This window comes from Herpailurus yagouaroundi, unplaced genomic scaffold (assembly GCF_014898765.1).
Source record: "Herpailurus yagouaroundi ecotype Mexico unplaced genomic scaffold, PumYag 426, whole genome shotgun sequence".
Lineage (NCBI taxonomy): Eukaryota > Metazoa > Chordata > Mammalia > Carnivora > Felidae > Herpailurus > Herpailurus yagouaroundi.
This window is the reverse complement of record NW_024412643.1, coordinates 115,394-131,865: the sequence shown is the minus strand read 5'-3', so window position 1 is coordinate 131,865 and position 16,472 is coordinate 115,394. Positions and strand designations below refer to the sequence as shown.

Genomic DNA, 16,472 nt, shown 5'->3' with positions numbered 1-16,472 from the left:
GCTGCCAGAGCCCAGACCCCGCGCCCGCCCGCAGGCGGCGCCACTAGCGGCGCCATGGTCAAGGTGCGTGCGGTCCCCCGGCGTCCGCCCGAGACCAGTGCGGACGGGTGGAAGGCGAGGAGAAAGGGGGAGGGCGGGTCGTCTTTATTCTGCCTTCCTTCTGGCCTCTGCACGGCCCCTCTCCCCTCCTGCGGCTAGCTGGGGTGAGGACCCAAATCCAAACCTCGGGGGAAGGGGCCCCAGGGGTCCCAGGCCGGCCCCGATTCGGAAGGTGGAGCGGGGCGGGGGGTTAAGACCGCCCTGCCCGCGACTGAGGTTCATGAGCTCAGTGGGCACGCCGCACCCGAGAAGCGGGACTGACGGCCGGTGTGTCCTGGGGGGAGCAAGATACTAGGGCGCCCCTGGGGCTTCTTGGAGGGGTCATGTCTCCAGCCGGGGGAAGTAACTTCCCACCTTCCCCACCCCCAGGAGGGGTACCCTGAGGAGATGCTGGCAGGGCTGTGTGGCCTAGCCTTCCCTCTACACTGGAGGAGAGGAAAAGAAAGGGGTCCAGGAGTTGCTATTTGAAGGTGGGGGAGAGAGAACCTCTCCACAGTCTCGCCAGAGGAGAGAATGAAAGGTGCGAGGGAGGCTCCCTTTCCTGCCGGTCCCTGACCCACAGGGAGAAGAGCTTGACGCCTCTTCGGAAAACCCATCTTGGACCAATACTGCACCTCTGCTTTCCTTTCAGAAAACACTAGAAATTTACTCTGTGGAGCTCAGTGGAACGAAAGACATTGACCAAACAGACACGGGGGATGGCAAGGAGAAGTACAGAGGCCTGAAGAACTGCTTTGAACCCAAAAAGAATCACCAGAAAGAGGAGCTTAAGAAAGAACTGGATCTGGTCAGTTGATTTGGTCCTTAAGCCAAATGGGTCCACCGAGTACTGCCCTTCCCCCTGAGAACGTGCCCCTATAACCTGCCTCTTACAAAAGAAAGATCAGTCTCTACGATTTGAAAATCTCCCTCCCCGCTCCTCCATGAGATTTGTTTCCTTGTTTAAAATAAATGGCGTGATAATATCTACCCAGGGGTAGGTCCTGTGCAGGATTCCTGTATTCTGGTTGTAGGCACTCTGAGGGAAGAGCCTCTGATTCCAGTCCCCACAGGCACAGCCCAGACCTCTTTCCTTCCTGGCTGCTTCATTGAGACATAGGTGACCGATTGCCAGTTTTCAGCTGGTAAGGTAAAACTGTTGGAGCTGGAACCATGCAGGAGAAAAACCAAAACCACGAAACCTTGCTAGGTTTCTGGCTATGTATGCCCCATGAGAAAGAATAATTTCACTGGTAAGAATATTGGGCTTGGATTCAGAGAACCTTAGGCTCAATTAAGTTCCACTTCACTGATTGATAACTGGGAGCAAACCACCTAGCTTCAGTGAAGCTCCATTTTCTTTGTGGAAAGTGGGAAATAAGCAATTTGCAGGGGTGAGGGGGAAAAGTGAGAAAAAAGTAAGAATATTGTGTAACTGATGCAATTTGTAGTTTAAAGTGTAATTTATAATTAGTCATTTTGTGATTTATGGAAGCCTGGTATTCCTGTTAAGGAGGAACTTTGGAATTATTAAAGCTGGCCACCATGGGAAAGACCTGCCTCAGAACTGAAATGTGACAGGTTACATCTTAGGAACGTCAAGGTGGAAACTTCCACACCAAGCCCGAAATTTGCTAGATTGCCCCTGCAGTTCACTGCAGACTTTAAAATTCTGTTATTGTTGGAGCAGATAGTAGTGGTGCAAGTTCATGTGGGCTAGCGAGCCAATTGTTAAATATTCAGGAATTTGGCAAGTTGGTTGACATTGGGTTAGCAGCTTGAAATTTGGCTATGGTGAGAAATCAGTGAATACTATAAATCAGAGCTTTTAGTTTATTTTTCCTGGCAGGCTCGTTAAACATTCAGCAGCACACCACTAGGTATTTGTCCATGTATGTTCTGACAGTTAAGAACACAGCCCTGAAACTGGACTGACCCAAATTCAGATCCCAGTTTGATTGACATTCATTTCCTATTTTGAAAAACAGGAATTAAAAATGGTGCCTACCTGTTGAAGTCATTAGAGGGTTAAATGAAGTAAAGGAGGAGAAAGGCTTAGCACAGCACCAGACGATAGATAGCCATTCTTATTTCCTATGTATCTCTAGCATTTAGGATTGAAGGCAAATCTAGTCTTCCTTGAAATTGCTACTTACAACATGAACGTATATCCATTATGCCTGTTTACTATGAAGACAATCTCCCTTTTTTGAGCATTTTGTGAAGTTGTATAATATAGGAAAATAATTTTTATGGTGTTAGCCGGTGTTCCCCTGCTTCCCTGCTGAGAGAGGAACATCTTTCTTTCCCAACATTCTCACAAGAATCCTATAATTTCATTTGTGACAGCATACTTGGATGCCCTCTGGCACACTGGAACTTTGACAAGAACTAAAGTATCCCTGGCTTCTGAATAAACAGGCTGATTTATGACCCAAGCCTGAGCCACAGGATGATGCCCTGAGCTATTCTAGTGCCGGCCAGCAGGGTGCGCCAGAGGCACCCACCCCTCCTCCGTCCCCTCCCCCATGCTCTCATCCACAAAGTCAGGGATAAAGGAAGAGGAAAGGTATTCTGCCTCACACTATATATAGGCTCCTTAAAGTCTGAGTTCCATCCATGTGAACAATGGCTGTAATCACCTGTTACCTCTGTCTGCCCAGAACTTAGCACACTGTGCACAGAACTGTGTCTTAATCCTTTGAATCCCCAGCAATAGCTTTCAATTATTAATATTAGTACAACGACTGAATGAGTAAAGCAGAATCTGGCTGAGGAAAGGGCAAAAAAATGTTGTAATTGGAAAATCTAATCTCTTACACAACATGTCACTTTTTTGCATGTACTTAAGAGAAGAGATCGTTCTTTTACCCATCACAGTATAAATCTTTGTTTCAGATGATCAGAGCTTAAAGAATCCTGAGTGCTGCTGCTAGGAATTTACCCAAGGGATACAGGAGTGCTGATGCATAGGGGCACATGTACTCCAATGTTTATAGCAGCACTTTCATCAATAGCCAAATTATGGAAAGAGCCTAAATGTCCATCAACTGACGAATGGATAAAGAAGTTGTGGCTTATACATACAATGGAATATTACTTGGCAATGAGAAAGAATGAAATCTGGGCTTTTGTAGCAACGTAGATGGAACTGGACACTGTTATGCTAAGTGAAATAAGTCAGTCAGAGAAAGAAAGATACCATATGTTTTCACTCATATGCAGATCCTGAGAAACTTAACAGAAGACCAGGTGGGGGGAGAAGGGGGAAAGAAAAGTTACAGAGAGGGAAGGAGGCAAACTATAAGAGACTCTTAAATACTGAGAATGAAGTGGATAATGGGCATTGACGAGGGCACCTGTTGGGATGAGCACTGGGTGTTGTATGGAAACCAATTTGACAATAAATTTCATATTAAAAAAAAAAGAATCCTGAGTGCTAGATTTTCTAGGTAGGGTGCAGGAGAGTTACTTAACCCTGAGTTTTCCAAGACAGGAAGAGGTTTCTAATCCTGTAGCCCAGTGGGTCTCAAGGGAAGGGAGAGGAGGAATTTGCTCCCCAGGGGACATTTAGTAAGGTCTGGAGACATTTTTGGTAATCACAACTCCACGGAGGTTGCTAATAGGTGGCATATAGCAGGTGGAAGCCCCCCGACCCCCCCTCAACAAAGAGTTATTGGCTCAAATGTCCGTAACGCCAAGGTTGAGAAACTCTGCTTTAGTCTGATGATTCTATAACAAAATTAGCAAGTGTGGACCATACTGGTATTTATTTGGCAGATTGTAAGTCTCAGGACTTCTCTAACAAGTGAACTCCCTGAGGCTCAAGTATTTGATTAAGGAAAGTCTTGCCTCTTCCTACCAGAGACTACCTGCCCAAAGAGGGCTGCACGGGTAATAAGTTGTGAGAATATATCAGATGGGTCTGGTTAGGTATAGCTCATCACCCTCAACTAATCCCAGAACTCAGGTCTGAACTAAGTATCCAGATCACTAGTATCTGGACAACAGAGAGGTATGCTAGAATTTGCATGTGCTGGAGAACAGATTGAGGTGAAATGCATTGCTTTGTTCATAAAAACTAAAGACAGTTATTATGTGGTAAATGGCAAATTAAGCCTGAACTCAAGGGATGGCCAGAAAATCCCCTGGCCAGTGAATCAGAAGAGCAAGGCTTTCTTGCAGCGAGACTCTCTCTTCCCTCACTGCAATAACCCCCTGGCACAGAGGGTTTTTTCCTTTTCTCCCTCCCTCCGGCCCCCCCCCCCCCCCGCTTCTATCCTCAGTGCTACTCTCAGTTTTCAGGGGCTGGTCTAAACTTAGTTTAGCATTTGTGTCTTTTGGAATTATCTAATGCACTCTCTTCTTCTTTTCATGGACTTCAGGATGACCACAAACTCAGCATTAAGGAGTTGGAAAAGAAATATGGTACAAACATCATTACAGTAAGTCATCAGGGGACTGGGGATCAGGAAGACTGGGACGGAACTATACAAAGGACTGTACAAAGCTGTGTGCTTAGGGTGTGTGGAAAAGTGGATGGCATCTTTAGGATGAAGCAGCAACTTTGAGAATGCCATTCACCTACATACCCAGCATGTGAGAGGGGGCTGGTTAACCTGAAGAGCTGGCAGGGCTGAACCACGCCCCAAGTCAAGCCCCTCAGCTGAGCTGGATGCCTGGCTGTAAACAATCTTTTGGTTATAACTGCAGGAAAGCTGTGGTATCCCCAGGAAGACTCAGACACGTCTTTATGGTCGTGGTCAGAGGCAGAGATTACTTTTAACCTCCATGTCCAGGAAGTATAATGGTCTTATCAAAGAGTGGGGAAAACCAGTGTTAAAAAGCAAGCATCCAGAGTGACAGTCTTAGAACCCTGCTTGTCTGCCTCTCCCTCTGAGAAGAGCACACACTGGTGTGCTCCAAGGCATCTAGCAAATTCCCCCATCACAGAAGGACTGCTTCAAATTCAAATTAAATTTCAAAAGTTTTGGTGTCTTGACATCAGGAGATTTGGAAACATCTGTTGAAGGCAACAAAAAGAGCTATGTGCACCGCACAGGACGAGCAGTGAGAGGGGCAGAGGGACAGGTGATCCCTGGTCTCAAGGAGTTAGCAGTCCAGTAAGGGATGCAGATATATAGGGGAGTATCATAACATCCAGTCTGTTCCACTTAGATGGCAAAGATAGGTTTAAACAGTGTGCTGAGTGACCCATTCTGACCAGAGGAACCAGGCTCCCTGGATGGAGCAGTGCGTAAATCAGGATATAGGAGGATTCAGGTTTAAGTTAGCAGAGTACCCAGGAGGCTGGAGAGGACAGGGTATGTTTGGAAATCAGTCTGGGGTTTCTGGGAGCTAATGTGTGTGGAAAGGGGAGAAGAGGGATAAAAAATAAGGCTGGGGAGTGGTAATTTGGGTGAAACTATCAAACACTTCCATATTAAACTAAGGAATAAGGACTATATTAGTTGTACTTACACACAATTTCTAAACAGGGAAGTGATTTGAGTAAGATTGGTTTTCAAAAAGCAATTCTGGTAGAAGATAGTAGAAGATATATATAGATATAGATAGGTAGATTCTGGTAGAAGAGAGAGAGAAACAGACAAGCAATTCTGGTGGGAGATATATATAGGTATCGGTAAGTAGGTAGATAGATATTTTTTTTTAAGTGGGAGATGGAAGGATCTAGTAGAATGAGACAATCACTCAGGAATACAAAATGAGGAACCAAAACAGGGCAGTAGCAGTAAGATGGGAAAGGAAGGGGGCAGATTCAAGAGACATTTCAAAGAAATAACTCGTAGAACTTTGCTTTGCTGGAGTTTTTGAACAGATCCCTGATCCCAGTTACCAAGGTAGAGAAGCAGGAGGAGGAGGAGATTTGGTCAAGTGGTGGACAGGGCCATGGCAGGGAGCTGGGGGCCGAGAGATTAGTGAAGGCCATAAGAAGGAGAAGGTGGTAAATTTTATTTGAACTATACTACAAGTTGGTGGCTCCAAATCTAGTTATTCAGCAAATACATGAGCCTCTATTACAGAAGAAGCAGTACACCCTATAAAAGACACAAAAATGAATAAGCGTAGTCTTTAAACTATCCTTTAAGTAGCTTACAATGTATTAGGGAGAAAAAGTAATGACAAGACTTTCTCCACAAAGGATAGTTTGTGGGGGGAAAAAAAGCCTTATGAATCACAATACACGATTTCAAGGTGGTGGAGGGGCCTGTGTGCACCTGTGGATGGCACGCTTACCAGGAAAGGCTTCTGGCAAGAAGTGACTGCTGATGTGGGCCTCAGGGGTTGGTAGGATTTATAACACTTAAGATGAGCAAGAACTTAGAACTTGGGGTGGATATATAGAAAAGCAGAAAGACACCAGACTTAAGGATGAAAAATTAGCCCAATAGAGAATATTTTCTGGATAATTACTACATTGCCCTTAACCCTGGTGATTAGCTTTTATATTTCAAATCCTCCTTAGCCAAGTTACTCCTATCTAGAGTGTAGTATAATGGCTCTGAAGCCAGGTTGCCTGGTTCAATCTGGTAGTACCATGTACTAGCTGGATGATTTAACCTCCATATGCTTCAAATTCTACATCTGTAAAATGAGGATAATGATGGTACCTTCTTCAGAGAGTTATTTGGAAGAGTATATGAGCAAATATATGGAGTACATCGCTTGGCTGATAGCACTAATATTAAATATTCTTTTTAAAAAGGTGAGGGTTGGGGGAGAGGAGGCATCATCTACTTTTCCCGGGTCCTCCTTGCGCATGGTTAACTGCTACCCACAACCTGCAGAAAAAATGATGTCCAACCTCAGAGAAGAGAAATGTCTAATTCCTATTTGTTTTTGCTTGGCTTTCTCAGGGTCTTTCTAGCACCCAAGCTGCTGAGCTCCTGGCTCAGAATGGTCCCAATGCCCTCACTCCTCCCAAGGAAACACCGGAGATCATCAAGTTTCTCAAGCAGATGGTGGGAGGGTTCTCCATCCTTCTGTGGATAGGAGCCATCCTGTGCTGGATTGCATATGGGATCCAGTACTCCATGAATAAGTCCTCATCCCTAGACAACGTAAGGGGGCCTCTTTCTAGGATTTGCTAAACTAGTAATGGGAAAACAATCATAAAATAAGGCCTTTGGTGGGCAGAGCTGGAATCAGGAGTCTACACTGATCACTCACTGTGCGGGTTTGGGAAAATCAAGAATTTTACCAGCTATAAAATAGAAATTGTAGCTAACTTTCTGATGTCTGAGGGGCAGCATGAGGCGTGAATTTTAAAGAGACAAAGAGGGGCACTCCAAGTTCCTAAGGGAAAAAATATCTGTATCCATATGAAATATTTTGGGGTTCTCTCACCTCAGAGCTAATTGTCTCCCTTTAACATGGGGAGCATCTATGCCTGCTGATAACTGAGTACCAAAACCAAAAAACTGAATTGGCCAACATGATGCTAAGAGAAAGAAGCCAGATGCAAAAGGCCACACACTGTATGATTCTGTTGATATGAAATGTCTAGAATGGGTGCATCCTAGAGACAGAAAGCAGATCAGTGGTTGCCAGGGTTGGGGGGTGGGAGTGGGAAATGACTGCACCTGAGTACTAGGGATCTTATTGGGGCGATGAAAATGTTCTAAAACTGTATTGTGGTGATTGTTGCAAAACTGTAAATTCATTAACAATCGCTGAATTATGCACATTAAATGGATACATTTTGTGGCCTATAAATGACACCAGAATACCACTGCCATATCTCTTGCCTTCCCATGGAGAACTCTATCCCTAGGACCTGACTCACTCCTGATGCCTGTTCTTCTGATCGATGCTTCTCCTCCTTACCCAGGCGTACTTGGGCTGCGTGCTTGCCTTGGTTGTTATTTTAACGGGGATCTTCGCTTACTACCAAGAAGCAAAAAGCACCAACATCATGGCCACCTTCAATAAGATGATCCCACAGGTGGGTAGCAGCCATCCCTCTCTGGTCTCTACATGACTTCAGATGAGGAAGCACCAGATGAGGAGGAGAGTGGGGTCTCTGAGGCAGAGAGTCTGTGCTCCACCATTTGCTGTCTAAGTCTTAGGCAGTCCCTCTGAAGCCCCACTTCTGCACAGAGTTTTGAGATGATCAGGGAAGTAGGACACAGGAAAATGCTTAGTCGAGAACAAAGCACAGAAGCATCAATCATCACACAACATCTTCTATTACTGCTCATGAGCTTTGGTGGACTGTTCAAACAAAAGTAATTCAGGGGCTTCCAAGAGTGAGCTGTAGAAGTTCAGGAGTATTCCCTGGTAGCCAAGGAGGTCAACCTGCAATTCTTCATCTGTGACCATTTTTGCACCCATTTTGGAGCCTCTCTGCACATTGTCCCAAACTGCTCTTGGTGAGGGAGGCCTGCTGCTGCTGTCTTCCCACAGGGTCCCGTGTTAGGTGTCCTCTAGGGAGACCACACACCACTGTCAGCACAGTAGGAAAACCATGCTGCCCCTGGCCCATGGAGCTGCCAGCTGGAAAGGGTTCTGGATGGGATCATCTGTGCTAAGAAGTGGGAGATCTGCCTCCCACTCCATTAAAGTTTTCCTGATCTGAGCAAGATTACTAAACCCTTTGGCTCAGGCTTCAGGGCTCTCCCTGCACATCCCATCCAAGATCACTCAACGTTAATTGTCCCTCTTACTGTCATGCCCAGGGCTGTCAGTTTGTTATATCTGCCCACAACAGCATATTCTGGTTCCAAGAACTCTCTAAGAGTTCCTCCTCAAGAAACAAGAGATCTTAGTATGTTCAGTTCCTAGGTACAAGTCTTTGGCTTCCGAGAGCTGTGGCTTCCATGGCCTGCATTCCCGAGACGTGGGAAGGTGCAGATGGAGGAGCACTGGCATCATTCCAGGATGAGTTGTCTACCACTGTTTTCCTTTGCAGCAAGCTCTTGTCATTCGAGATTCCGAGAAGAAGACCATCCCTGCAGAGCAACTAGTGGTGGGAGACATAGTGGAGATTAAAGGAGGAGACCGGATCCCTGCAGACATAAGGTTGTTGTCTGTTCAGGGCTGTAAGGTAAGCATCACAGGGAACCCCAAAGATCACGCTCGAAACTAGTTGCCATTATTTTGTCTTTCCAGGTCTCAGTGTAACTGTGACAGGAACAAGATGCCTAGTCTTCAACTTTTTTCAAAATTTCTTCTAGGTAGATAATTCATCTCTCACTGGGGAATCGGAGCCCCAAGCCCGCTCCTCTGAGTTTACCCATGACAATGCCCTGGAAACAAAGAACATCGGCTTCTATTCTACAACTTGTCTGGAAGGTAAGTCCAGCTGTCTCTCAGGACCACATGCCCCACCCATCCCCCTTCTCCCCCTTAGGTTTTATGTTCTTATCTCTTTACCACCTCTTGCTACAAAGCCTTTCCAAGAGAAAACATGGAACTGAAAAGCCCAGAGAACTTTGTAATGTCATGTGCTAATTGATCGTGTAAGCCAGCAAAGAGAGGACTGTAAATGGGCTGCGGTCCCCTTGTAGCTGAGGACTCCTGGAATAAAATGTCTACTTCACCTGTAGGCACGGCGACTGGCATGGTCATCAACACAGGCGACCGCACCATCATTGGTCAGATTGCCTCTCTGGCTTCAGGAGTTGGAAATGAGAAGACACCCATTGCCATTGAGATTGAGCACTTTGTTCATATTGTGGGAGGAGTGGCCATCTCCATTGGCATCCTTTTCTTCATCATCGCAGTGTCCCTGAAGTATCATGTCCTGGACTCCATCATCTTCCTCATTGGCATCATTGTGGCCAATGTGCCTGAGGGTCTCCTGGCCACTGTCACTGTGAGTCCATGCTGCTAGGTGGCCTGTACCCTGACCCTGGTAACCCTTAGCATTCTGCTGTGCTGGGTGAGCACCCACCGTACACTGTGAGTCTCCTCCGTCTTCAGAGCCACACTCCCTCCCTGTAAGGGATACCATGGGACATTCTGAATAGACTGTTTCGTAGACAAAAGGAATTGTGATATTGTTAATATTCAAATGCACTGTCCTAGAAAACGTTATGTTTTCATTTTCAGGAGATCTATCTGCAAATTGCACATATTATCTTCCTCCTTAAGATCTAGATAAGACAAACTCAAACTACCACCACAGATTTTCAGGAAGCCTGATGCCTTCTCTACGTTTTCATATTTCTTAAAAAGAAAAAAAATATCCTTGGCAATTTCTACAACTGAGGAACTTAGGCATATTACTTACCTCCTAAGTTTAATAAAAGGATTGTGGCATATAGGTCTTTATGTGGTTTATCAGGCACTGGGTCAGCTTTGCTGCATCTGTAACTATACCTCTGTTCTGCAATCAGTTCAGCTCCAGCTGCTTCTATGTTCTGGAGCCCAAGTTCAAAATGATAATTTTTCTCAAAGCTTCTCTCTCTCTTTCTCTCTGTCTCTCTCTATTGGTCTCTATCCCTCTGTCTCTCTCTCTCTCCCTCCCCGGTCTAGGTGACTCTGTCGCTGACAGCTAAACGGATGGCCAAGAAGAACTGCCTGGTGAAGAACCTGGAGGCAGTGGAGACCCTTGGCTCCACCTCCATCATTTGCTCAGACAAGACTGGGACTCTGACCCAGAACAGGATGACCGTGGCCCATCTGTGGTTCGACAATCAGATCTTCATAGCTGACACCAGTGAAGACCATTCAAGTAAGTCTTCTGGAACATTCAGTGGGGCCTGAAGTTGTGGACTTGAGTAGAGGAGGCCGAGCAGAATGTGGTTGCAGTCTCAGAGAATTGTTTGAATAGTATGGGTATTAGGCCTACCACCCCCAGGATCCACTGTTCTGTTTTCCAGACCAAGTCTTTGATCAAAGCTCTGGAACTTGGGCCTCCTTATCAAAGATAATAACATTGTGCAACAGAGCTGAGTTCAGACCGGGACAGGAAAGTGTCCCCATCATGAAGGTAAAGTTTCAGCATCACTCAGTCTTAAGTCACAGCCAGTTTGAAGTCACTTTCTCCATTCTGATTTGGTGCTTGAATTAAATCTCTCCGACTGTGTAAAGTTTGTACCAGTAAGAACAAGTCTGACTCACAAGACCCGCAGAAAATTTTCTTCACTCTAAGTAGCTTTCAGAAATCACAGAGATGTCTAAAAGTCCTCAGAACATTGATTTGGTCTTTTGAAAATTCTGTCTCATTCCTGAAAATGGATGTGCCTTTAAGGTACTTTCCTTAAAGTAGATATAATTAAAGTTTCTTTATTACATAAATGCCATTCACTTTATTACTTAAATCCATTCGCTGAAGTTTAAAATATAATTGGATGAAAATAGAAGGATTGACCTTAGAACGTATTCCTCTTGGCAGAAGATGGGGTTCTAAGGGGTCCTGGAATGTTGGAATATACAAAAACAAACTTCTCCCTCCCCCTCCTTCCTTCCCTTCCTCCTCTCTCCTCTCCCCTTCTGCTTCTCCCTCTCAGTGAGTTCTCCTGGCTTTTCTGTTTGCCATCTGTTTCCTTCATTGACTCTTGCTCTTTCTTATACTTTTTATTTGATTGGTTTCTTTCTCTATCAGACAGCTCATCAATTCTCTTCTGGGCCAATCACTTCTCTGCCCATATCTTTCAAATCCTCATCTCCAATTCTGATTTCTCACCCAAACTCCATGGATCTTCAGTTAGTTTTGTGTTTCCACTCAGAAGTTTTGCCATGTTAGACTCTCAACAAATTATACTTCTCACCTTCCACATGTGCCCAACCTGGCTCTAAATCACTCTCTTGTCCAAAATTTGCCTACTTTTTCTATGACATAACCATTTTACTTGTCATTCAAGCCAAACCTTTTGGAAGTCGTCTTTAATTTTCTTCATTCCTAATATCTAGTGAATCACCAAGTCCTATTATTCTTGCTTCAAAAATATCTATAATTTTATATTTATATTATCACTAGTACCTTATATATAATTAATTATACCAACCTCTTTTTTTTTTTAACACTAACTTGTTGATACAAGTTAGTATTATTATTTTTTTCAATGTTTATTTATTTTTGGGACAGAGAGAGACAGAGCATGAACGGGGGAGGGGCAGAGAAAGTGGGAGACACAGAATCGGAAACAGGCTCCAGGCTCTAAGCCATCAGCCCAGAGCCCGACGCGGGGCTTGAACTCACGGACCGCGAGATCGTGACCTGGCTGAGGTCGGACGCTTAACCCACTGCGCCACCCAGGCGCCCCAATTATACCAACCTCTTAATTAGTTTCCATGATTCCAGTTTGTCCCTTCCCCAAGTCTTTCTTCCGTGCCACTAATTTTCCTTAAAGACTTCATTAGATGAACTGCTTCACCTAACTTTGCTCAAAAACTTTCTGTGCATCTCTGTTTTTGACTTCTCAAGTTTTAGACCTTGACTGCCATATCCACCTGTATGTCCAGAATATATACCGAACTCTTCCATTTCATGCCTTCTTTCATGACATTCTGGTTTCCAGAAGGCTTTCTTTTGCACCTTTATCTCTTGGTAATCCATCCGTCTTTCAAAACTAGTTCATATCTGCTTTTTTCATGAGACCCTCCAGCTCTCTCAGAACTCTGTTTTGAACTTGCCTAATGCCAGTAGGCAGCACCATTCAGTTTAACACTTTTACCATGCTTCAGTCAGTGGCTAATTGTGGTGTAATCATTTGTTAGATGGTAAGCTTAACTAGGCTCTATGCTGGCTCATTAAATATGATCACAAAAGAACCAGATTATGTGCTGCAAATATTTGTTATCTATTGATTCTCAGAGAGTTGTCGTTGGAGATGCCTCAGAAACTGCTCTTTTGAAGTTCTCAGAGGTCATTTTGGGTGATGTGATGGAAATTAGAAAAAGAAACCACAAAGTAGCTGAAATCCCTTTTAATTCAACCAATAAATTTCAGGTGAGTTTTTCCTCACAACCGAATCTTTGCCATCACTAGACGGCATTTCTAGCTGTAAGTATCCTTTGGTTAGTGTATATTTTGAATGATATTTGACTTCAGAAATAGTCCTCAGGGATGCAGGGCCTGGGCATCTAATAAGCCCAGAATAGGTTTCCCTTGCTGGCCTCTTTCCTTTGCTGGAAGTAGATAGAGAAGAAAGAAAAGTAGAGATCTTGTCAGGTGCCGGCTGTTCCTGTGAATAATCTATGTTATACACACACACACACACACACACACACACACACACACACACACACACAACCACTTCACTCCCACCCCTACCCCCACCCCCTCCGGGTAACATTTGCACAAGTGAGGGGCAAAAACCTTATCCCAAAGGATAAATGAAAGGTGAGGGAGTGGGGAGAAGTAAAATTTACTGTGCCCTTCATTTATGTCCAACACTTTACATACATTCTCTCAGTTAATCCTCACAATAAACCTGAGGTAGGGCTAATTAATCTCAATTTCTAGGTGAGGAAACAGACCCTTAGAAAATATTGATGAAAGGAAGGAAGGAAGGAAGGAAGGAAGGAAGGAAGGAAGGAAGGAAGGAAGGAAGGAAGGAAGGAAAAAAGGAAAGAAAAGAAAAAAGAAAAAAAATGTCAATCCTAGCAGAGTTACCCAAGCGTTTGAGTGGCACAACCACTTTTCACACATCTCTTCAACTCCCAAGGCCATGTTTTTTCTACCACAACACAAAGGCAGAACAGTTTAGTTCAGGCCACATGAATAAGCCTTGCCTTTTGTGAAAACCAATGAACAGTCTTCTCAGATGACTATTACCAGCCACGTTGCTTTCTAGTTCTGCCCCATATGCAGTTGACAGGGATCTCCTTTCTACCCATTGCTCAGGAAGAAAATGGCCATCCTTTGCTAGCTGTCTTCCCTCATTCCAGGCTGGCTAAGAACCCACGAGCTCTATCCTTCTCATGGGGGGACAACTGGCAATTTGTAACCCAGTGACTGCTGCAAGTGGGACTTCCCATAGACTCCAAAGCTGAGAGCAGGGCGTCATGACTTGGTCTTTGCATAACAGGAAAGTATATAAATAAGATAACCATGTCTGTGTAAACGTTTCTGGTATTTACCCACACATTTTGTTTGGATGGCATTTAGGATTGGGAAATAACTGTGTTGCAAACGTCTTTGTGAATAACAAGCCAATGAAGAATTGTAGTTAGCCAAATAGACAACTAAAAAATGTATGAAGTAAAATACTAAAGCCAGGAAGTTAGATCTCTTATTCAAAACATAAGTGAAAATAGAATGAGTAACAATCCTAAAATAACAATAGTAATGATAGGTATTATATGCTAATTTCTACATACATTGAATCACACACTCTATAAGGTAGGGAATGAGGAAACTGAGGTACAGAGCATTATCACACAGCTAGTAAGGGCCAGAGCCAGGATTCAAACAGACCCAGGGAGTTCATGCTCTTAAGTAGATTGAATACCTTCTGATTAATCAGGAACAAGACTCAGAATCTGACTGGGGTTCCATCTACTCCAGTAAAGCCTTTCCTAATGATGTGAGAAATGAGAAAAAGTAGGTTCTGTGAGGCCTCATGTACTAAATGTTGAGGGAGAAAGTGGGCTACCCAGAGTTGGAAGTAGAAAGGAGGTCCTATGTGGGCTCCTGCAGAAGAGATCAAAGAACCTCTTTGGGTGCTGTTAGTGCTGTGTTATATCTACACATGAGCAATACTCAACCCTAATCAAAGAGTCTTAGATGTCATGACCTTGGTCTCTGGGGTATCATTCAACCAAAGGAAATAAAGTGGAAGGTCTATGTCTTATTGATTTAAAAAAGCAATTACCCAAACTGAGACTGGTCCATTAAAATATTTCCAATGGTTTGTGGCAAACGGGTGAAAATGAGGACAATATTTTGTAAAGTTTTATATAAAGATGAATGTATTTAATTTAAAAGATTATCCTTTATATGCTGCCTGATTAAGGCAGGGACTCTAGTAGCCTGAATTCAAATCCCAGCTCAGTCACCTATTAGGGTATGACCTTGCACATGCCAGTTAATCTCTCCGCACCTCAGTTTCCTCCCTTGTGAAAGGTGGTAATTATAGTACCCACAGCCTTAGGGTGGTTTTGAGAATTAAATGAGTCAATCTGTGAAGCACTTAGAACAGTACACACTACAAAATTGTTTAGTATTCCTACTTTTTTTTTTTCAAAGTTTATTGATTTTGAGAGAGAGAGCATGTGTGAGTGGGGGTGGGGGAGGGAAAGAGAGAGAGAGAGAAAGAGAGAATGAGAATCCTAAGCAGGTTCCACGCTGTCAGCACAGAGCCTACTCAGGGCTTCATCTCACAAACCATGAGATCATGACCTGAGCTGAAATCAAGAGTCAGTGCTTAACCGGATGAGCCACTCCTGCACCCCTATTATTCCTACCTTTTAAATGTTAAAATACCATGTCTTTGAGAAAATGATAGTGGTAATAGATGCGAGGTTTTAGTTTGGCTTTGTGTTTGGTTTTGGTTAGTTGCTTTTTTTAATATGTTTACTTGCCCATTTAAAAAAATACCATATTTGCCCTCTACTTTTTTTTTTTTATTGTGCTCCTCTCTGATATGCAGAAGGCTAAGAACTACTGGTTTAGAATTAATGGATAGACCCAAAATGGCAGATTTTTTTTTTATTTTTTTTTTTTTTTTTAGTAACTTACTCATTCTCTAGCAAACACTCCAGCTTCCAGGATTTCCTTTCAGAGGCTTAGAAGAGTACCTGCTTTACAATAACAGCTTATATAAGACTTCACCATTTTATGATCATTTATAAGTTTTTTCAGATTTTTTCTGATTATCTTATTAGGATGAATCTGGAAGTAGAATTAGTAGGTGAGAGGATGTTGATGTTAAAATTGTGGAACCTACTTAACTCTTCTCCTGAAAGCCCGTGAGAATGCCCACTTCTTCCACCCCTACCATTTTCCTTCATGTCCAGGCAGTGAAACTGGATTGATTTGGAGACGAAGAGGCACAGGAATTCCTGCTGCTCTCACCCCTGCCTGAGCTCAGAATAGCGTTGGTCTGAAAGGCTGCTGCTCACAATAGGGAGGTAGCAACAGGAGGTGAGATAAGGTGGCCAAGGTCCTCTGACCCCCACAGGCTTCCCAGGAGATCTGGTTCAAGACAGAGACTTCATGGGCTAACAGCCACATCTGGTCTCCCTAAAGCAACCAGTTTCTTTTTGAAAGACCAGCTCCACTTAGTGTGGATTCAAACTCAAGGTACCCCTCTGAGTTGGGACCAAGTCTAGATCTCTGTGTATTATTTGACCACAAAATTAAAAAAGGATAGAACATGCCTATAGCGAACACCCTTTTTCACGTCAAAGATGAGTAGCCCAGTGAGAGAGAGGATATCTTTAATCTTCTTGTCATGTTGCTAATTAAGAGATCTGTCCAG

The 16,472-nt window shown here is 43.9% G+C and overlaps 1 protein-coding gene across 1 annotated transcript in view; it reads left to right on the top strand.

Moving 5' to 3' along the window:
• The first annotated feature begins 6 nt into the window (after positions 1-6).
• The window catches only part of ATP12A (ATPase H+/K+ transporting non-gastric alpha2 subunit), a 28,501-nt gene continuing 12,035 nt past the window's right edge, over positions 7-16,472 (top strand). The window contains exons 1-11 of the mRNA XM_040463746.1: positions 7-63; positions 731-886; positions 4,464-4,523; positions 6,957-7,160; positions 7,931-8,044; positions 9,011-9,145; positions 9,276-9,393; positions 9,648-9,916; positions 10,579-10,777; positions 10,926-11,035; positions 12,863-12,997. Of these exons, the coding sequence (XP_040319680.1) occupies positions 55-63; positions 731-886; positions 4,464-4,523; positions 6,957-7,160; positions 7,931-8,044; positions 9,011-9,145; positions 9,276-9,393; positions 9,648-9,916; positions 10,579-10,777; positions 10,926-11,035; positions 12,863-12,997 (1,509 nt within the window). The 5' untranslated portion in view covers positions 7-54. The remainder of the gene's footprint in view (positions 64-730; positions 887-4,463; positions 4,524-6,956; positions 7,161-7,930; positions 8,045-9,010; positions 9,146-9,275; positions 9,394-9,647; positions 9,917-10,578; positions 10,778-10,925; positions 11,036-12,862; positions 12,998-16,472) is intronic.